The 23,401-nt window shown below is 38.8% G+C and overlaps 1 protein-coding gene across 2 annotated transcripts; it reads left to right on the plus strand.

The window, feature by feature from the left end:
• The first annotated feature begins 536 nt into the window (after positions 1-536).
• MRPL39 (mitochondrial ribosomal protein L39) lies at positions 537-22,939 on the plus strand. 2 transcript variants are annotated; one of them, XM_029215083.1, is made up of 10 exons: positions 537-685; positions 1,480-1,686; positions 3,485-3,624; positions 6,280-6,379; positions 7,438-7,505; positions 10,941-11,053; positions 13,580-13,645; positions 15,081-15,234; positions 19,802-19,865; positions 22,868-22,939. In XM_029215083.1, exons 1-10 carry the CDS (start codon positions 622-624, stop codon positions 22,873-22,875), a joined length of 984 nt encoding a protein of 327 aa, XP_029070916.1. In that variant the 5' UTR covers positions 537-621; the 3' UTR covers positions 22,876-22,939. The 2 variants fall into 2 exon arrangements, with proteins under 2 accessions (XP_029070916.1, XP_029070915.1); XM_029215082.1 differs by lacking the exon at positions 22,868-22,939 and having other exon boundaries at positions 19,802-20,503.
• The last annotated feature ends 462 nt before the right edge of the window (positions 22,940-23,401 follow it).

Genomic DNA, 23,401 nt, shown 5'->3' on the forward strand with positions numbered 1-23,401 from the left:
TTACAAAGTTCCCTCCAACGTCAACAGGACACGTTTTGACGTGTCCATATTACTACGGCTAAATAAATGGAGAAGCCGGGCGCAGACCCACTCCAGCTACCCTAAGAACTCACCCTTGCAAAACCGACAGTTAAGCCAAGAGCTTGAAGATGCCATCGACGTGGCCGGCCGGGCTGACCACGAAAGTAAGAGTAAACAGAAGTCAGCTTTTCTCAGTTTTTCTCCCCAGAAACATACTTTGAGAGAAACAAGGGTTTGGCTCAGCAGGCGGGGAATCGAACCCGCGGAGGGCGGAGGGTGACGACGCGTGTCGGGCTCTGCGGCTCCAAAGGAGACGCTTGTCCCCCTGCAGAGCCCACCGGGTGGCCGACCGGGCGCCGTGGGGCCGAGGACCTCCGGGTCATCCCCCGCGCGCCGGGAACAAGCCGGGCTCTGGACTCCAGACCTCCAGCGACTGACTATCAGCGAGGCGCGAGCGCGCCCCCTGGTGGCGGATGCCGCCCGACAGCCCGGCCCGGAACAAAACTGTCCGACGGAACCTGGGGTGCGCGCTCGGAGTTTCCGGGGAAGAAGCCGGAGAAGGACTTGCGCGCGGAGGTTCCTAGCGCCGCGGAGGAGGCAATGGCCGTGCGAGTCTGGGGCTTGCGGCTCTGGCGGGCCGCCCCCGGCGGCGGGGCTGGCTGGAGTGAGTTTTAGCGGCCATAGGGTCAGGGAGGGAGGCTTAGAGGATGGTGTCTGCCCAGATTGGGCCCGAGGCGGGTCCTGGGGGGTCCCGCGGGGTTGGGGGCCGAGGAGGGTCTTTTGAGTCCCTGTTGTGTTGGCCGCCCCTTCCCGGCCTTGGGGTACATACCTCGGGACTCGAGAGGGACGGGGAGGGCAGGGGCGGGCCCGCGGGAGGAGCTTGGGGTGCCCCTGGGAGGGAGACCACGTCCCGGTGCAAACGTGTCCTTATTTTTCCATTGGACTCGTACATGCCTTGCCAAATCCTCTGATTTGGGGTTTGGAAAATAAGCTTAGCATTTCTCTCTCTACATATGGAGAGTTTTGGCGTGGGACCTGCAGTCTCGTGGAGCTTTCTTGTCCTCAAGACCTTTTCAAAGCGACAGTTTTGCTCACGTTTCCAATGACTGGTCTGGTTTTGACTCCACTTCCTGGTTACTTTTTGCCCCTTATTGTAAAGCCCAGATTGGAATACGACCTAGGAAACTGGTGGGAAGTGGCGATCTGATGGTGAAAGAGCAAACTTGAAGTAAAGGCGCGGATCGGGGCAGGCTGCAGTTCTTTTCCGTGGGCGTTTTAATTATTAATATTAGAAAGGGGTTTAAGTTTACTTCTGAACTCATTTTGGTGAACAGCGTTTAAAGTTCCCTTTCCTCCTATTCTTTCCTTGTTGGAGGATGGTGATACGGGAGGGGAACAGGGTGGGGCAATATATTATTTTTTTGGTCAGTATTCACATTTATTGTAACTTCTGCACAGGATTTATAGCAACATCACCTGCTTCTCAGCTGTCACCGACCGAACTGACAGAAATGCAGAATGATCTCTTTAACAAAGAGAAAACCAGGCAGCTATCATTAACTCCCCGAACTGAGAAGATTGAAGTTAAGCACGTTGGGAAATTTGACCCTGGCACTGTCTTTGTCATGAATAAAAACATTTCAACTCCTTATAGCTGTGCCATGCGTAAGTAACGAATCAGGGTACCATTTTGAAGATTTTGCATAAATCAGGAGAAGAACCGGTACAGAGGAGATAAGATGCTGTAATTGCTCCCTGAAGTTCCCGGAAGTTCTCCTTTATCTAGCATCTTACTGAGTGTTCACTGCGGGCTTAGCAGTTGAGGGCACTGTGGGTCTTGAAAGGTTGGTGCTGTAACGCATAGGTTGTCCTGGGACTTGCTGAAATCTGGCTGAGTTTAGAGGGCTGTCATTGTTTCCTGCAGGAGGCAGACCTGAAAGCATTGCTACTAGTGTGCTTGCCCCTTTTAGACACACTGTGGTGTAATGGGAGCAGTCACCATGTGAGTCCCATTAAAGGATTTTGGGGTGGAGGGACTGCCCTGGCCTCAGATGATCAGCTTTTTTTTTGGCCTTCTTTTCCTTTCCTGCTCTTTATAGCCTAACTTAAGTCTTTTATCTGCTCACCACTTGCCTCTGTGTGTTGTGTCTTTGTTTACATTTACATGTACATGTGGTAAATGTGTGAGTGCATGGGGTGAATGTGATTGGGGTAAAAATATTTGTTGTGTTCATATCTTACGGGAGAAAACAAGGCCCTGTGTGTGATTTAGTGTGGAAATGAAGGGAACAAGGCCTCTATGTTATTTTCGATCAAAATGCTTTTGTAGTAGCTTTGATAGAACTGGTAACGTTTAAATTCTGAAAGAACAAAAAGTAGATATGTACACCTACATGCTCGCTCATATATGACTGGCTGCATTGTTCAGATTTTTGGAAAACTCAGTAATGATTCCATTTAAGTAATTAACTTTAGTTAAAAGCTTAAGCTGACCTGCCGAGTGTGTACTCTCAATCTTCCTTTACTTTGGCGCTTGAATTAGTACTTATAATTGCTTACTTGTTTGGCAAGCATTTATTGAACCTCTGCCGTAGGATAGGCATTAGGAATACAGAGGAGTCTAAGACAAAGCTCAGGCCCTTAAGGAGTTTTACACACATCACATGTAGAGATGAAGCCTCTGAACCACTCTTAGCATGACCGCTGCCCTCAGACTTTGCTTGTCACTCATACTGTCAGTCATTCAGTAAATTTTATTGAGTACCTGGTAATTTCAGGCCTGATGCTAGTCTCTAGCTATACTGGTGAGTGAGCAAAAATAGGCATGATCCCCGCCTTATGGAACTTATTTAGACCTGTGGTTTGACCACTTCTGTGAATAGCTGGGTACTCAAAAAACATCTAATCAGAGTTGGAGTTGCATTCTGGAGTCATATAACAGACCAGAGCTGATTGGTTTATGTGTGAATTCATACTGATAATTATTGAATAAAAACTGGTAACTATGGTATTTAACTTGAAGAGTCCATGTTAGGGAAGTAAAGATGGTTTGGGAGCAAGACCCCAAACCCATCTAGAACAGACTTACTGGGATGTATATTTATATATTTTCCCTTCTAAGTTGTGTGTGCATATAGCCAAATATATTCAGGATGCTGCTCTCTGAATATTTAAGGGTAGCTCTTGGAAAACTACTTTATTACTTAATAATTGACAGATTAATTTCAAGTTAGACTTAGCCTTAATGATTTTTGTTTGGGTAATTTCATTAATAATTAACAATACATTGGATGTGTTGGGAATTATTTTTGTATTGGCTACAAATCTTTTTTTTCTCCCCAAAAAAGACAGCTTGCAGAATCTTGCCTTTCTGTTGTTTTATTTCTTAACGTAGCACTTAAACATGTAATTTTTCACTTGGGTTTTGTTAGAGTTAGATCTTCAATCTGTTTTAAATTCCTAGATTTAAGTGAGTGGTACTGCAGGAAGTCCATTCTGGCTCTTGTGGACGGACAGCCTTGGGACATGTATAAGCCTTTGACCAAGTCATGTGAAATTAAATTTCTTACTTTCAAAGATGATGATCCGGGAGAAGTCAATAAGGTATTTCTGCCTCTATGTTCTTTTGTACCCCTCCCCCCAATTGTTTTTCTAGTCTTTTTTTTTAATTAAAATCTGTTTCCTATGGAGTTTGAAATGTACAAATCTGGCCAAGGTCAAATGTTGTACTGTACTAGATAATCAGGGTTTTACTTGGTAGATTAGGCATGTTCATAGTTCAAAAATCCTCAGTGGCATTAATGTCTCTGTATTTTGGTTTGAGAAAACTAAATGACATTCATATCTTTGTTCAGCTTACTTTTATTAATCACCCTGTATATTGCAGTAATTTCATTCTTGTCTTTCACCATCTTTTCTGGATTATTTCAATAACTTTTTAACTCTCCCCCCCTCCTTTTTTTTTTTTTTTTTTTGCGGTATGCGGGCCTCTCACTGTTGTGGCCTCTCCCGTTGTGGAGCACAGGCTCCGGATGCGCAGGCTCAGTGGCCATGGTTCACAGGCCCAGCTGCTCCGCGGCATGTGGGATCCTCCTGGACCAGGGCACGAACCTGCGTCCCCTGCATGGGCAGGCGGACTCTCAACCACTGCGCCACCAGGGAAGCCCCCCGTCCTTTTTTAATCTGAAAGTCTTCCTTAATAGTCCTGCAAGAGTTTTATTAAATGATGTGAGTAATGATGATGTCACTTATTCCTAAAGAACTTGCCTACCTGATAACCGTTCATATAACTTTCCCAGCTCTGTGTGGACACTTCTCACTCTCACCTGCCTTTTGAGCTTCATCTTCCACGGCATCTTTCCACTTCCTCTTTGCTCCAGCCACACTGGAGGACTTGGTCACTAATGGTTTCTGTTGTGTTATCCTCCTTGCTTTTGTTGATGCTCTTTGAATATTTTCTTTCCTCCCTATTAAAATCCTGTTTACCTGTTATAGTTCAATTAAAATGCCATATGCTCTGTGGAACCTTCTCAGTTTCTTCTTGTCAGAATGAATCCCTCTTTTCTTCCGGGCCTCACAACACGTGGCTAGTGTCTCTAGATACAGTAGTTTGATTTTCCCTTGTAATACGAACTGTTGAATGTACTGGATTCTTGGCTCTGTGAAGACAGGGATCATGTCCCTTATTAGATCTTATCCTTGACTTACATACAGTAGGTATTTAATAAATATTTGTTGAAATGAAATACTTAAAGAAGGAAATGGTAGACATGATAATAGTAGTAGCTAACATTGAACATTTATTGTATATCAGGCACTGTTTTAGTGATTCACAGATATTAACTCATTTAATCCTCATTAAAAAAAAACCCATAAAAGGTGCTATTATCTCCTTTCTACAGATAAATAAACTGAGGCAAAGAGCGGTGTCATAGCCTGACCAAGGTTACCAGTTTGCTAAGTGGCTGAGCCTGGATTTGAACCTAGGCATTGACCCTGGAGTTCACCAGACATTAAAAACAGTCAAGTCAGATAGATGAAGAAGTGCATTTTGCTACTGGCCTTCAAGGCCTGGGTTTGCATTTATTTTTAATGTATTTGTGTGGTTGTGTAGAACACATTCTGGAGCAGTCTCTGCCATGTGCAACCAAATGAGCCCACTCTTGTCCTCCTCAGATACGGAGAAGAGCCTAGGAAAGCCAAGTGCCTAGTTATAGTAGTGCCAGTACAGAGCTTAAGATGGTGTAGGACTTACGTTTCTCTTTATGACTCTGGGAAGGTCATTGCATGGATACCCATATTGGGCATGTCCATGGATCAAAATGCTAGTGATATGGAAGCCCAGTTAATAGTGAGGTTGCTTTGTTATAAATATGAATAACCTAAGTGATATGTGATGTTAGGTATAGGATAGGAGTCATAAATAATTCTTTTTTAAAATTTTATTATTTTATTTTTATTTATTTATTTTTGGCTGCATTGGGTCTTTGTTGCCATGTGCGGGCTTTCTCTAGCTGCAGCAAGCGGGGGCTACTCTTTGTTGCGGTGCGTGGGCTTCTCATTGCGGTGGCTTCTCTTGTTGTGGAGCACGGGCTCTAGGCACATGGGTTTCAGTAGTTGTGGCACGTGGGCTCAGTAGTTGTGGCTCGTGGGCTCTAGAGCACAGGCTCAGTAGTTGTGGCACATGGGCTTAGTTGCTCCGTGGCATGTGGGATCTTCCTGGACCAGGGCTTGAACCCATGTCCCCTGCATTGTCAGAGGGATTCTTAACCACTGCACCACCAGGAAAGCCCATAAGTAATCCTTAAAAGTTGGCTTCCATTATAAAGCAATTATACTCCAATAAAGATGGAAAAAAACAAAAAGTTGGGTTATCCCTCCATATTTATATATGTTATAAACAGGTATATTTTAATATATTTATTTTACTTTAGCACAAGTTTGTTAACAAGTTAACTTTATCCTGGGTTAAAAATAAAATTACTACCAGTAGTAAAACTATTTATTGGTTGATAAACATTATAGTGTCTGATATCTTATACAAGCATTGCTAACCACATGAAGTTGGTGCTTCATTCTTTTGTGGGTTTTGCTTGGTGGTGGTCATGTCATGGTCTGATGGTAACCATTGCTAAATGTGGAGGATGGACAGATATTTGAGAAATGGTTCCTAAGTCAAAAGTCAACCTAAATTTTAATATTAAAGAAATGTTAGTAAATGTTGTGTTTATTATGTTTGTGTGTATTTTATTTTTCTAGGCTTATTGGCGTTCTTGTGCCATGATGATGGGCTGTGTGATAGAGAGGGCATTCAAAGATGAATATGTGGTCAGTTTGGTCAGAGCTCCAGAAGTTCCAGGTGATGTACACATATAAATAAATAAATAAACATATATATATATGTGTGTGTCTATATACATATATATATATATGTATATAGACACAGACATTTTCTGTAATCTTTGAATATTTTGGTACATATTTTTGTTGTATAGAGTTCACTTCTTATTTAGTCTAATATAAATTACCATCATACATACATTCCATTTATTATGGGTAACAAAATCCATCCTATCACTGTCATATATACCTTCTATTTATAATGGTAAAAGAATCCATTTTATTTAATTATTGGCGGTCAATTATTAACATAATAGAATTAGAGGAGAATGTTTCTTTTGAATGTGAATTTCATGTAATTATATTTTGTCAGTATTTATTTCTTAGCATTTTAAGTACTTATTTCCAAACAGAATGTGAGGAGGAGATATGAGTATAAATAGACTTCTGTAGAAAACTGTGTTTAGGTGGTACCATTTCACCAGAAATGACCCTGACACTGGAGAGGAATACCATTTTGGGGAGGTGGAAGAGTTCACATTCTTTGTAATTTTCCTAAAACTAGGATCTTGCAACAGTATGTGTAGTAGGATCACAATTGTATTTTTTTTAAAAAAGGTGGAAGTTTATATACCAAAAAATATTTGATTTGGCAATAAATGATTCTAAACAAAACAACAAAAAATGAAGAAATTTAGAAGATATTAAAAAAGAAAATAAACATTTCATGTCCATTTAGTTATTCATCTACTTATTAAATATCTTACTCTTTAGGAATTTTTATATCTAGTAACTAATATTTGAGATCTCTATGGTGGTAATATTCCTGAAGAAAATGTGAATGGTTAAAAAATACTGGTGATGTTGGGTTAACAAAAAGGTGAGTTAGTTTTATGGTGGGGGGAAAGTTGGTGTAGCTCTGACAAGCAGCTGGAATAATGGTGACAATTTTATAATTTGTAGTGTTGGGAGAGATTGTTGACCCTTCATTTTTGGTCTAAATATTCATTTGTTGCAAATTAGAACTTTCTACCCTAACAGATTTGACTTTGCTTTTTATTTTGGTTGGATTTACAGTAATCACTGGAGCCTTCTGCTATGATGTAGTTTTGGATAAGAGACTTGATGAGTGGATGCCAACAAAAGTAAGTCTAGTCTTTGGAGTATTAATTTTAGAGTCTGTGCCTTTCTTTGTTAGAACGAGTCCTGTGTTAGTATTGTTGAATGGTACTGCATGTCGAGGATATTAAAAGAATCAGTCAATCTTTATTGTTGCTTTTTAGTGTATTTAAGACAGATGTATATGATGGAGGGTATTCACAACAGCATGGTACCCAGAATAAAATATAGAAGCTTAACTATCTTGGTTGATGTGGGGGCAAGGGGCCTGGAGCATTACCTCCTTGGATCTTCAGAGCACAATCTGAAAACCACTGCCCTAAGCCATTTTAAGCCTATTGCATCCTGAGACCTTCCTATCACCAAGGGTTACATTGAGAGTGGGGGAGGGGTGAATTAAAATATCAGGCTTTGACAAAGGTAACCGAAATAGCAGCAAACTAGCCTCTTCTGGAACGGTCTGCCTTCATAAGGAGGGTGCTCCTTGTTGGTCTGGGACTGGGGTAGCAGCAGGAGCCTGGTTAACAGAGTGAATCTAGATCAGGTGCTGTGTAGGTAGAGGATGCTGATGGCTTGCAAAAGTCAAGCCTAGAGGCTTAGTTATGATTGGGGAGAACAGACAAATGCCTAATTCTTAATTAAGCAAAACTGTATGTCCTACAGATTGGAAGTCTGGAGATCAGAAGAGGGGCGGCAGTGTAGCATACCATTTTATCAATTCCACTATGTACATTTTTTTCACATTTTAATATCTCTGAAAACAAATGTGTCTTTTGTTTGTTTCTATAACTTTTTTTAATTAAACTGTTTTTAGTTGAAGAAAATTATAGATACACATGGAGTTTAAGGAATAATACATAGAGATTCCATGTTCCTTTTACTCAGTTTCCCCAATGGTATTATCTTGCAAAACCATAGTACCATATCACAACCAGGATATTGACACTGATACGGCCAGGAACATTTCTATCACTGCCAAAATTACCCACGTTTCTCTTTAGTCTCCACCCGCCCCCCCCATCCTTAAACTGTGGCAACCACTAATCTGTTCTCTATTTGTATAGTTTTGTCATTTCAAGAATGTTATGTAAATGAAATCGTTCAGTATGTAATCTTTTGGGATTGACTTTTTTCACTCAGTGTAATTCTCTGGAGCAAATGTGACTTACAGTAGATAGCATCTTATGATTATAACTGGTAATGTTTTTTCTTAGTGGTGCATCTTGGATTTAGTGAAATATTGTAGTTTCTAAAAGCAAAAATTTTGGAGTCAGCCAGCAAATGCATGGAAAGACGCTCAACATCACCAATCATTAGAGAAATGCAAATCAAAACCACAATGAGGTATCACCTCACACCAGTCAGAATGGCCACCATCAAAAAATCTACAAACAATAAATGCTGGAGAGGGTGCAGAGAAAAGGGAACCCTCCTGCACTGCTGGTGGGAATGTAAATTGATACAGCCACTATGGAGAACAGTATGGAGGTTCCTTAAAAAACTAAAAATAGAACTACCATATGACCCAGCAATCCCACTACTGGTCATATACCCTGAGAAAACCATAATTCAAAAAGAGACATGCACCACAATGTTCATTGCAGCACTATTTACAATAGCCAGGACATGGAAACAACCTAAGTGTCCATCAACAGATGAATGGATAAAGAAGATGTGGCACATATATACAATGGAATATTACTCAGCCATAAAAAGAAACAAAATTGAGTTATTTGTAGTGAGGTGGATGGACCTGGAATCTGTCATACAGAGTGAAGTAAGTCAGAAAGAGAAAAACAAATACTGTATGCTAATGCATATATATGGAATTTTAAAAAGCTGTACTGATGAACCTAGTGGCAGGGCACTAATAAAGATGCAGACGTAGAGAACTAACTTGAGGGCACGGGAGGTTGGGGGTGGGAGGGCAAGCTGGGACGAAGTGAGAGAGTGGCACTGACATATATACACTACCAAACGTAAGCTAGATAGCTAGTGGGAAGGAGCCGCATAGCACAGGGAGATCAGCTCGGTGCTTTGTGATGACCTAGAGGGGTGGGATAGGGAGGGTGGTAGGGAGGCTCAAGAGGGAGGGGATATGGGGATATATGTATATGTATAGCTGATTCACTTTGTTATACAGCAGAAACTAACACACCATTGTAAAGCATTTATACTCCAATAAAGATGTGGGGGAAAAAAAAAAGGAAATCACAAATGACACCTGAAAAAAAATTTTTGGAGTCAGGGAAGATCCAGATTTAAATGCTGGCTTTGACAGTTATTTCTTGTGTAATCCTGCCGTTACTGCTTAATATCAAGAGAGAGAGAGGAGGGAAACAGGAAGGAAAAAAGAGAGAGAAAGGGAGGGAAGAGAGATATTGGGAGAGATGGGGGGGTGAGGGGAGAGGTTGGAACAGTTTCTTCATGATCTGTGGACTTGTGGCAATATAATTTCTTTTTTTTTCAAGTCTGTCAAGATGCTTAATTCATTGGGGGAGTTAAGTAAAAACTAAGGAGATGAAAATTTAAGTCTCATTATGTATGAAACTTGCTGCCTCCTTTTCCTTTTTTTAAAGATAAAACTTTAAAAAAGAAATGTACTAGTTAATTGCAGGCACCGTGGGGTTTAGAAAGTGGGGGAAAGTTACAGTCAAGTAACAGCTATATTAAACCATGAATGTGCGTTGGTTATACAGAAAATTGTCCATTTAAGAATGGAGAAGAGTCATTTCATTCAAGAGTCTATTAGGAAGTTTATGGAAAGAATTTTATTGCAAAAATTATTTGCATAATAGTACTTGATCTTTTCTGTATTAGTTATGATTTATAGTGTGAAAACTCAACTATAGTTTTTATTAAACTCATAAACATTGTTAATGTGTATTATTAACCATTTTAATTGTGTGAAATTGACATTTTCATTAAACAGAAATTTCTAATATTGGATTTATGCTATATTTTGGACATGGCCAATGATGACATTACATTTCCTAGTGAAAGTTTCTGAATCACATAAATAATAATTTTTTCCTCATGCCTTTATTTAAAAAGCTTAGTTTTATACTCATAGTATAAACAATTTTTTGTATCTTACCATTTACTTATTAGTATTTCTACTTGTTGCACCATCATTTTAATAAACGTTTATAGGGCTATATAATTTGAATGAAATGTTTATTAAAATTTCTTTGTGGGATTATCCATAATATTTCTCATACAGGCGGCTATTTAATTTACAAGTTAATTACAAGTTTTATAGTTTGTAGAATTGGGAGAAATTGCTAATTGTACATTTTATGGTTCCAGTATTTAATTGTTGCAAATTAATGCTTTCTTTCCTAGCAAATTTGCTTTTTGTTGTAGTTGGACTTATAATATTAAGCATACAGTTTTATCTGCCTTATAGGGAAATGTTTTTAAGTAAATTGTTACAAAAGGTTAATACTTTCATTTTTAAGGAGAACCTATGTTCCTTCACAAAAGATGCTCGTACTTTAATTTATAAAGATCTTCCATTTGAAACTCTGGAAGTTGAAGCAAAAGTGGCGTTAGAAATATTTCAACACAATAAGTAAGTGTTGGCTTCCTTTTAAACAAAATTAAACCTCCCAAAGTTGTATGTAATGAAGAAAATTCAGCTCTTAATAACTTTCATATTTGATGTATTTATGTAGCACACTTTTTACTTTTTAGCTCTGGGATCTCTTTTCTGCACCAGCCTATTTGCTTTGGTTCACCTCATTATTTCACTGAGAAGAAGTGCCCCTGCCACACCTTTGATAATTTTCTTACTTTGTCTTACTTCTCTTTTTCTTTGGCTAGTCCTTTTCTTTATATCACCATAGCAATATGTTTCCCTTTTTTCCTTCCATTGTGAAGTGGTAGCCTACGTTAAGAAATTGCATTATTTTGAATTTAAACTTAAATTTATTTAAACTGTTGCATTTGGCAACCTTTCCTTCCCATCTTTCCACTCTTCAGATGAAAAGGGTAAGACAGAAAATACCAGCTGTTCGGAGGCATCTAACAGCTGAAGTAAAACGTTCACACAGATCTTAGTCTTCTGCATGGGAATTAACCATTTGATAGATTTTCTTCGCCAACATGTTAAATCCTGCCTGCCTTCTCAATTCCCTTTTTCACTCAGAAAACTTCCAATTTATCTTATACTAATTGTGAGAACATAAACTAAATTTTAATGTTAAACAAATTAAAATTAGAATTAATTAGAAAGGAATACCTGCATTGCAAAAAATCATATAGATACTGGATTCTGAAGCCAAAATGTGCACCTGCAAATTGTTAAAGGTAAATGGTTTGGAATTTCTTTAGCTATTTATAAAATGAGGCACAGATTCTCATGGGGCTAGTTTATAATATTTAGCATATTTTGGAACCAGTGTACTTAGAAAGCAGTAGGAATATACTGAACTGGAGTACAAATTATTCTTTACAACTAAATTACCATTAATTCTATAAGAAAATTCCTTAAATTATCAGAATTTATCAAGTCACCTCCCCCACCAAAATTCTAGGGCTGTGTTGTCCAATAGAAATATAATGTGAGTCATCTATATAACTAAATTTCTTAGTTAGCTATATTAAAAAAAATTCAAAATAAAGGTGAAGTTAATTTTAATAAAACAGTTTTATTTAAACAATGTATCTGAAACATTTCAACATGTGATTGATATTAAAAACTTAATATTTTATAATTCTCTTTTTCATACTAAGTCTTCAGAGTCTGGTGTGTATTTTACACTTAAGGCACATTTCAATTAGGACTAATTACATTTAAGTGCTCCACAGCTACTATATTGGGCAGCGTACTCTAAACTTTCATTTCATGTTACACTGAGATTTCCCTTTCCTCCCACTCAACTGTCAAAGTCTAGGAGAGGCTTGTAGGACTTTGGTAACTTTAGGTGAATGTGTAAAGGGAGGTGGGAGATCATTTAGGGGCAAGTTTGAGGAGACAAGAGTTTTGGAGGTTGAAGGTGGATCAGTGATGGGGCCTTTCTCCTGTAGGGGGAACTTTCAGTGGCTTTGCCTCCCAGGGGACAGGAGTTTCTCTTAGAAGTGGGTCAAGAGGAACAAACATTCAAGGGAATTGGCTCCCTCAGTAATCATCGGCGCTCTGGAAGAAGGGGTGTGGCAGTAAGCGGATGTTTTTGCACAAACTGACGCTTCCCAGCCTCGCCACACATGTGTAATGTTTGTTTAGCATTCTGGGGTAGATAGGCAAGGCTCTTATTAGTAAGTGGTAAGGTCATGATTTGAACCTGGGCTGTGCAGTTCCATCTGTACTATTCATTATACTGACAGACCCTAGTGGATTTGAGAGACATTTAGGCAGTAGAATTGATGTGACTTGGTAATGAATTGGATGGAGGGAATGTGGTGGGAGAAACAGGAATCAAGGAATCTCTGAAGTTTTTCACTTGGAGATGTGGGTAGTTGGTGGTGTCATTTACTAAATTAGGGAATTCAGGAATAAGAATAAGTTTGGTGAGAAAAGAGAGGGTAAGTTTTTGTTCAGTTTGAGAACTTGGGAGTGTGAGATGCTTGTAGACACCCTGGTGGATGTCTGGAGTGTTTTGGATATACAGTTTGGGGCTCAGAAGAGGTATGTGGATTGGAAGCAGAGGTGTAGAAGATATAAACACATAAGTAGTAATTAAAACTGTGCAAATCAAGGAGCTAGCCCAGAGAGGATGCTTAGAGTGAAAAGAATTTATGGACAGAACCCTTGAAGGGCAGGGAAAGAGAAGGGTGACCAGAGAGTTAAAATAACAAGCAGTAGGGAATGCCACAGAAGCCGGTGGAAAAGAACACTTTGAGAAGTGGAGGTGAGCAGTGGAAATAAGGACTAAAGAGTGTCCATTAGGTTGGCACCAAGGAGAACAGTTTGGTGGAGTTGTGAAGCTGTGGCCAGATTGAAGGAGGTGAGGTGTGAATGGGAAGTGAGGAAGGGGAGGTTCCAAGTGTAAACCCCTCTTGCAAAAATTACGGCTGAAGAGGAAGAGAAAGGGAAGTGGCTTTAAACACCTTTTTGTACATTTAGAATTAAAACATTTGTTTCTTTGCTGCTTTTTAGGTACAAATTAGATTTCATAGAAGAGAAGGCATCTCAGAACCCTGAGAGAATAGTTAAGCTACACAGGTAAGTAAAAATATAAAAATTGACTGCTATGCTAATTTATAGAAAGGTTTAGTTTTATTGTTACCTGACTGGTGTATGACTGGAAAAGATTTGTACCTTAATTTTTTGGTCTTATTACCTAACTTTTTACTGCTTTGTTCAATTTTTTGCTATGGTGTAATTGGAAGCTTTAAGTCATCTTCAGGAACAGTTGGGGTTTCTGTTCCTCATTTTATTGTTTGTTATTTTTATTTCTGAAAGAGTTGGAAACCATTGTAAGAAAATGTAATTTTTACAGTTAATTTTGAAATTGGGCAAAATACTCATTGTTATGAAATGAACATGATTCATATGTATATAGAAACATGAATACTGCCTAATTAGTTACTACTTATGTTACATATAAGGAAGTTATATCACAGTGTGCTTTCTGATGCTGGGATGAGAGAGGTAAGAATGCATTATGCAAAAGTGACTTCACGGCCTGTATCTGTTTTCTCAACTTCATGTTTTCTTGACTCAGATTTAAATTTTTTCCTCTAAGAAGCTGTCTTACATGCTAAATTCTAAACTCTGTTGCAGTTAGTTGTTATACGGTGATAGGATATCAGTTTTAGACATTGGATCCACTTGATAGCATGATGTGTTCAGTGATCTTAAAAATCTTTAAGGGGCTTCCTTGGTGGTGCAGTGGTTAAGAATCTGCCTGCCAATGCAGGGGACACAGGTTCCAGCCCTGGTCCGGGAAGATCCCACATGCCGTGGAGCAACTAAGCCCATGCACCACAACTACTGAGCCTGTGCTCTAGAGCCCACGAGCCACAACTACTGAAGCCCGTGCACCTAGAGCCCGTGCTCCACAACAAAAGAAGCCACCGCAGTGAGAAAACCGCTCACTGCAATGAAGAGTAGCCCTGCTCGCTGCAACTAGAGAAAGCCTGTACGCAGCAACAGAGACCCAAAGCAGCCAAATAGTTAATTAATTAAAAAATTATTTAAAAATCTTTAAAATTATATTAATGCTAAGTAAGAAAAGGATTCACTGTTTTTTTTTTGTTTTTTTTTTTTGTGGTACGTGGGCCTCTCACTGTTGTGGCCTCTCCCGTTGCGGAGCACAGGCTCCGGACATGCAGGCTCAGCGGCCATGGCTCACGGGCCCAGCCGTTCCGCGGCATGTGGGATCTTCCCGGACTGGGGCACGAACCCGTGTCCCCTGCATCGGCAGGCGGACTCTCAACCACTGCGCCACCACGGAAGCCCGGATTCATTGATTTTAATTTCTAAAATTTTAGTCTCATCACTTGAGATTCTTGTGTCAGGGGCTATTAGAGATGGAATTGATCCACATAGATTGTTCTTGATTAGGGATGTAGTGGCAAAAAGAATGAATAGATTTTTTTTAACTATTGTAAGTGATTTGATTTTGAGGTTTTATTTATTTTTTAAATCAAATCAGATTTGGTGACTTCATTGATGTGAGTGAGGGCCCTCTTATTCCAAGAACAAGTATTTGTTTCCAGTACGAAGTGTCAGCGGTTCATAATCTTCAAGCCACCCAGTCTAGTCTTGTACGAAGATTCCAGGGTCTCTCTTTACCTGTGCACTTAAGAGTAAGTAAAGCTTAAAGTTTCAGGTCATTCAGTTTGGGTGTGGGTGTGATTCTGGTCTTGATTTTATACCAATTTGAAGGACATACATTTTAATTTTCATTAAGTTGTGTAACACTAATATTTTGTCAACTTGGGTTTATGATTAAAAATAATTTTACCCAGGATGTAAACAGATAATTTACAAAAGAAGTATTAGTTGAAAAAATTAAATCAAATTGAGATAGTTTTTCTTTTTTTTATACATTTATTTATTTATTTATTCTTGGCTGCATTGGGTCTTCGTTGCTGCGCGTGGGCTTTCTCTAGTTGTGGCTAGCGGAGGCTACTCTTTGTTGTGGTGTGTGGGCTTCTCATTACGGTGGCCTCTCTTGCTGTGGAGCACGGGCTCTAGGTGCACGGACTTCAATAGTTGTGGCAGGTGGGCTCAGTCGTTGTGGCTTGTGGGCTCTAGAGCGCAGGCTCAGTAGTTGTGGCACACGGGCTTAGTTCCTTCGCGACATGTGGGACCTTCCTGGACCAGGTCTCGAACCTGTGTCCCCTGCATTGGCAGGCGGATTCTTAATGACTGCGCCACCAGGGAAGTCCGAGATAGTATTTTTAATACTTCAAATTAGTATAGAGGAGGGTGCAGTGAGGAGTAATGGAGCACATATTGATAGGACCTTCAGGGGTGCCTTTTGGCCTTAACATTTGGCACGTTCTTCTCCCTAATCTATTTTGAGGATCTATTCCATATCATTTTCCATATTACTCCTACGCCTTGCTAATGCTTCTATTTTTTAATTAAAGTTCTGATTTTGAGATAATTGTAGATTTATATGCAGTCCTAAGAAATAATACAGAGAGATCCCAAGTACCTCTACCCAGTTTTTCCAATGGTAACATCTTGCAAAACTATAGCACACTATCACAGCCAGAGTATGGACATTGATACAGTGAAGATACAGAGCAATTCCTTCACAAGGATCCCTCATGTTGGCCTTTGATAGCCACAGCCACTCACACCCATTCCCCTCTGCTCCGCCCCCACCTCCTTGCTTCTGGTAACTTCTCATTTGTTCTCCATTTCTATAATTTTGTCATTTCAGGAATGTCATATGAATGGGATCATTCACTATTGTGATCTTTTGGGATTGGGTTTTTTCACTCAGTGTAATTCTCTGGAGATTCATCTAAATTGTTGCATGTATCAATATGTCAATAGTTCGTTCCTTTTGGGCTTCCCTGGTGGCACAGTGGTTAAGAATCCGCCTGCCAGTGCAAGGGACACAGGTTCGGTCCCTGGTCTGGGAAGATCCCACATGCCGCGGAGCAACTAAGCCCATGCGCCACAACTACTGAGCCTGTGCTCTAGATCCCGCGAGCCACAACTACGGAGCCCGAGTGCCACAGCTACTGAAGCTCGTGCACCTAGAGCTTGTGCTCTGCAACAAGAGAAGCCACCCAATGAGAAGCACGCACACTGCAACGAAGAGTGGCCCCTGCTCACCACAACTAGAGAAAGCCCATGTGCAGCAACAAAGACCCAAGGCAGCCAAAAATAAAAATAAATAAATAAATAAAAACCAAAACAAAACAGAACAAAACAGAAAAAAAATTGTTTGTTCCTTTTAATTGCTGAGTGGTATTCCTTGGTGTGGATATACCACAGTTTGTTTAGCCGTTCACTTGTTAAAGGATATTTGGGTTGCTTCTGGCTACTTTGAATAAAGCTATTATGAATAAAGCTGCAGTAAACGTTGGTGTGTAGGTTTTTGTGAATAAATGTTTTCATTTCTTTGGGATAAATGCCCAGGAGTGCAATTGCTGGGTCATATGGCAGGGGCATGTTTAGTTTTTTAAGAAACTACCAAGCTAAGTTCCAGTTTCTGTTCCCACCAGCAGTGTGTAAATAATCAGTTTTTCTAATCCTTGTCAGCACTTGATATTGTCAGTAATTTTTATTTGAGCTATTCTGATGGGTTTGTAGTGGTTTCTTATTTAATTTTAATTTGCATTTCTCTACTGGCCAGTTATGTTGAACATCTTTTCATGGGCTTACTTGCCACCTGTATCTTTTTTTGATGAAATGTCTGTTTTTCTCTTTTGCCTGCATTCTAATTGGATTGTTTGCTTTTTTACTGTTGTTTTGAGAGTTTTTGTTTTTTTGTTTTTTTGATATTCTGGATACTAGTTCTTTGCTAGATATGTAGTTTGCAAATATTCTCTTTCTGTCTGTAGCTTGTACCTGTCTTTTGCAGGTAGCAGTTTTTAATTTTGATGAAGTCCGGTTATCAGTTTTTCCCTTTATGGATCATACTTTTGGTGTCAATTCTAAGAATTAAATGCCCAGCCCTAGATCCCAAAGATTCTCCCCTATTGTTTTTCCTAAAAGTTTTATATTTAAGTTTGTAGTTTATTTTGAGTTAAATTTTGTATAAGGTATGAGATTTAGGATGAGGTTCCTTGTTTTCTTTTTCCCTATACTTGTCAAATTGCTCCAGTACCATTTGTTGAAAAGGCTATCCTTCCTCTGTTGAGTTGCTTTTGTACTGTTGTTAAAAATCAGTGGTTGTATATGTGTGGGTCTATTTCTGGGTTCTCAATTGTGTTCCATTGATTTTTGTGTCTCTCTCTCTTCCAGATATCACACAATCTTGATTACTATAGCTTTAATAGGTCTTAAAATGAGGTAGAATAATTCCTCCCATGTTATTATTTGTTATAAAAATTGTTTTAGCTATTCTAGATCCATTGCCTTTCCATTTAACTTTAGGGTAATCTTTTTTCTATCAATAAATCTTGCTGGGATTTTTTTTTTTCTTTTGCCCTACCCTGGTACGTGGGGAGTTTCTTGTCTTTTGGGAAGTCTGAGGTCTTCTGCCAGCATTCAGTATGTGTTCTGTAGGAGTTGTTCCACATGTAGATGTATTTCTGATGTATTTGTGGGGAGGAAGATGATCTCCGCGTCTTACTTTTCCGCCATCTTCAATGGTTCTCCCTTGCTGGGATTTTGATAGAAATTTTATTAAACCTGTATATCAGTTTGGGGAGAATTGATGTCTTTACTGCATTGAGCCTTCCAATCTATGAACACAGTATATCTTTTCATTTATTTAAATCTTCTTTCATCCCTTTCATCAGCATTTTTTAGTTTTTACCATACGTGTCCTTTACATGTTTTTTCCACACTCCTTCCTTTCCTAGCTTTTTCCATTTCAGTAAATGATACTGTCGTCTAGCCGGCTGTTTGAGGTAATCCTTGATTCTCTGTTTCCCTCATAGCCATGCCCCATCCCATCCACCAGCAAGTCCTTTCAACTCCTAACCCTAAAACATATTCCGAATGCATCCACGGCATAGCAGCTCATCCACTACTGCTTCCCTCATCCCTGTTGCTCTTTCTCTTCACTCCCCTTCTTTGCTTTCATTCTTGCCCCCTACAGCACATTCTCTGCTGAGTAGCCAAAACGAAGCTTTTAATATACAAATCAGATCATGCAGTTCCTCTGCCCCAGACGTTCCAGTGGCTTCTCATGAACAAATGCCAACCCTTCACTCTGTCTCACAAAGCCCTACGTTGTGTGGCTCCTGCCTCTCCCTCTCTGACTGCATCTCATACCGCTTTCTCCGTTACCCGTTATATTCCACTCACACCTTAAAGTCTCCCACCCGCTGCTCATTCTGCCTGAGCCAGGTATGGTTTTCCCTTTAACATACCATGCTGCTCTTCCTCCAGAAGGTTTGCGTGTACATATTTAGTAATTTTACCTTTTATTACAGATTTTACCAGCTCATCCAGTTTGAAATAGTCCCTGACCCACCCATATCCCTCAGTATCACCTTCAACTGAGTTAGTAACATTGATGTGGTCGTTTTGCACCTTGCATTTTTCATTTATGCATTCTGATAATCCTCTGCTACATAAGATTGTTAAGAATTAAGGAAAGTGGTTCTATAACTTTACTGTTGTCTTCATTAGTTTTTACTTGTTCTTTAGGGTAATTTACTAAATCCTCTAGGTCTGCTCTTTCAGTGTGAGATGTCATAGTTTCTTTTTTTTTTTAACATCTTTATTGGAGTATAATTGCTTTACAATGTGTGTTAGTTTCTGCTGTATAACAAAGTGAATCAGCTATACATATACATGTATCCCCATATCCCCTCCCTCTTGCGTCACAGTTGGTTCTTAATGAACCTTTCCTTGTGCTTGCTTGTGATTTGAAGAATGACCACTAGCATATTGGAATTGGCTATTTAAGAAAAGAACGGGTGGAAAAGTGGGACAGATTTTTGCTTCCCATTAGAAGGAATGTGTTCTACGGTGGTAATGATTAAGAAGCACAAAGAGGAAGAATGGCATATTCAGTCCTTAAGTCTTCTTTTCTTAAATGCTAAACAATGCAGCTGTTCTGTATAGTATGTACCCTTTTTCCCTACTTGAACTCACTTTTGGAACCACTTAGCCTCATTAGTGCTGCCTAACTTTTTATGTATTTGTTTTGTTTAAAACCTATGTAAAGACTCAGCCTCTTCTATTGTAACTTTTGTGCTTTATATAACTCATAGTAAATCTTTTCTTCTCAAGGCACATTTTACGATATGGAATAAACTATTGGAAAGGTCTCGGAAAATGGTGTTTTTGACAACATGTGAGTACATTTCTATGAAGAAATTTTCCTTGAAATTAAGCAACCACTACTACCACAAGAACAAAATAATAAAGAAAAAAGAAAAGAGAAAGAAAGAAAAAAGTAATTAGTTGTCTAAATAGCTAAAGCGGTATTGTGGTTGTTGACCCTGTTAGTATTTTGGCAAGAGAAAAGTTGTTATTTGGCAATTCTTTTCATTTTTATTTGTTAGTATCATGGGAATGATATTGTAGAACTTGAAGAAAAATAAGAATATTACTGTATAGTAGTTGTAGTTCTTAATGGTTGTAATGGTGTTAATTAGGTCTTGATAATTTTTTGGTAAACTTAATGAACATTTAAAGATTTGCCAGATATGAGTTAAAGCTGCCTCGACAGTTGACATATTAAATATGCAAATGTCCTGAAGAACCAAATTTGAATACTGGTGCTACTGTCGTTTATTCTGTGTCACTAGCATCTAGATTTCACAAATAGGAATGATTATATTTCTTGACCACGATCATCCCTGTTCACTCTTTCAGAGACTAAGTGTTAACTTTTTACTTACATTATCTGATAGCTCTCCTGTGTAACCTGGCCTCATGAACCCTTCCTCATTACCCTAAGTTTCCACTCTAGTCAAGCTTACAAGTATACATCAAACTTACTTTCTTGTTTCTTTGTTTTAGTTTACCTTCTTCTGTCACTTCATTTTTTTCCAGCTTTATTGAAATACAGCTGAAATATTGAAGTATATTGAAATATTGAAGTATTGAAATACTTCAGTATTGAAGTATATTGAAATATTGAAGTATATTGAAATATTGAAGTATTGAAATACGTACATTGTGTAATTTTAAGGTATACTGTGTAATGATTTGTTATATCTATATATTGCAAAATGTTTAACACAATAAGTTAGTTAACACATCCATTATCTCAGGGAGTTAGCTTTTTTTTATGGTGAGAAGGTTTAAAATCTCCTCTCTTAGCAACTTTCAAATACGTATTGCATATTGTTAACTCAAACTTATGCTCAAGTTTGTTTCTTTATGACAGTTATGTCTAGACTCTGTTTCCCATCCTCCTCCTGTCTGTTTACATCCTACTCATTCTGCAAGACCTTGTCCAAATCTTACCTTCTCCATGTAACATTCTCAGAGTAAACTCTGAACAAATATCCATCCCTGCAATTTCTGCTTGATTGTATCCCTCCTCATATTGTTTTCTGATTATTTTTGCTAGTACATTTACATTGTGTTAACCCATTCAAGGTTTGTTGTATACTATGTGTAATGCCAGAGTTTGAACACAGCACTCGGCATATGGGGGATTACCCAATAAATTTGTATTGATTATTTTGCATGATGATGTGTAAACTTAGTCTTTATCAATGACTTTACAGATAGAATTCACTATTTAGGCACTTAGCTATAATGTTTTTGTGTAAAGGTGATGTAAATTTTCTTTTTCTCATGAGAAGAAAGTGTTTTTGAATAGGGAGAGTAACTTTGTCTCTTTGGTTGGTCACAATGTCCATTTTAGATTAAGAAACTAGAGAAAAAAATGAGTCTATAAGAAATGTAGAAAAATAGTAGAGACAGTAACCTAGAGTAGTATCTAGTAGAAATCAGTGAGTAGCTGTTTTTGCAACATTTATTTTGGTTCAGTTTCCTTCTTCCACTGTTTGTTTGCTCGTCTAAAGGGAGTAGGTTAAACATATGGTTCATTGATTTAACTACACAGACTTATTGAATGTTTGTTATGTGCCAGCAACAGTGGGTACAGTAATGAACACAATCTTCTTGCTGTCCTCAAGGAAGTTACTTGAACAGGATAACTAGACTTAGAAGCAGACAATTCAGGTGTACATGTGGGGCTCTGGCATAAAGAAGAGAAGGACCGAAACCAAGCTGGGAGGGGTTGGTTAAGGAAGCTTCCCAGGAATTGGTGTTTCTTAAGCTGGTTTTAATGGATGAATAAAAGTGGGCCAGGCAGATAATTTGCTCGGGGATGGGTTTATCTCAGAGGAAGCTACTCGCCTAAAGAGGCGTGGAGGAATGGAGTGCGTGGTGAATGTAAGATGAATATGGATGTACAGTCACATGTAGGGTGGGTGATGAGTCCAGATTAGTTTGTTGGAAATAGAATATGAGGGGCTTGTCTTCCATGATGTGGAATTTGCATTCCCCTCCTGAAGGTGATTGGAGGTAACTGGAGAATTTGAATAAGGAAGTGACAGGTAACTGGAGAATTTGAATAAGGAAGTGACCTATTGGTAAACTATTCCTGTGTAAAAGCTCATTCTGAGGGCAGCATGGAAGATAACTGTGACTTAAGCCATAGTAGATGATGAGATCCTGAAGTTCCGGCAGGGCAGTGAAAATGGCTGTGAGAGTTACTTAGGTGGAATTAATAGGACTGTTGATTCAATATGCAGGTAAGAGAACTGTGGATTCTCTCATGCCAGGCTTGGGCACCTGGGTAGAGCCCTTCACTGAAATAGATAATGCAGGAAGTAGGGCAGGTTTTGGGGGTGATGAGGGATACAGTTTAGCTCTGTTTGTTTGCTATGTCTGAGTGACATATAATAGAAATATTACCATACAGATATCTATTTCTACTAAACCTGTTTTATACTATATTCAAAGTAGAATTATTGGTTTTTTCAACAAAACAGATTGATTTAAAATACCTTGTTGCAGCATTGCTGATATTTTTCTTAAACTAATGATTTCATTTTATAGATGAAAAATAAAATGACCATCTTGAGAAGCCTAGATATATGCCTCAGGTTGTATTTTTAATGGAATTGTTGTACTTGGTAATTTATATTGGGAACTTGGTCTTGTAAGTTTTCTTCTCTTTCTACTTAACTTTCTATAATAATTACTATTGAAGGAGAAAGACAAAGACAGGGTCATTATAAGAGGAAAGGCTGTGCAGTGATTTTAAATGGTGGGTGCAGGGTAAAACTAAAAGTGTTTATTAGAAAAGTAAAGCTATTTATGTTTTTACAGGTACCTGAAGATCAAACTCAGCCTACAGAGGAAAGTGCATCTGCCTAGTAACTTCCTCAAATTTAGATATGTATAGTAAATTAAAATAAAAGTTTTCTATGTAATGTTTGTGTGTGCTTTTTGTCTTTTTCTCCCTAAGATGTATACTGATGTTTACTTTTTCCTTTTTCTAAAGGATAACACAATAAAAATTTTACACAGAAACAACCCTGTCTCCTCCTCTCCCCGAATGTAACACTTGGGCACGTTTTCTCCTTTCAGTCCTTTTTTGTACACGTATAAACATATATGCACAAATACAAATGCCATCTTTTACAAACATAAATAGGACCATCCTAGTTTCCATTTTTCACTGTTGTAAACAGTGATGCAGTAAACATCATTGTGGCAAGTGGCAAGTGTTTGTGGATGGATTAACTGACTATTTACTGAGTAACTGAGTATTTCCTATACTGGCCACCGTGCTGAGCTTTTCACATGGAGTCTCTTATTTAATCCTCACGAAAACCTGTTGAGAAGGTGTTTCCATTTTGT

Source organism: Monodon monoceros, unplaced genomic scaffold, assembly GCF_005190385.1.
Source record: "Monodon monoceros isolate NGI ecotype Baffin Bay Population unplaced genomic scaffold, NGI_Narwhal_1 Super_Scaffold_11, whole genome shotgun sequence".
Taxonomy (NCBI): Eukaryota; Metazoa; Chordata; class Mammalia; order Artiodactyla; family Monodontidae; genus Monodon; species Monodon monoceros.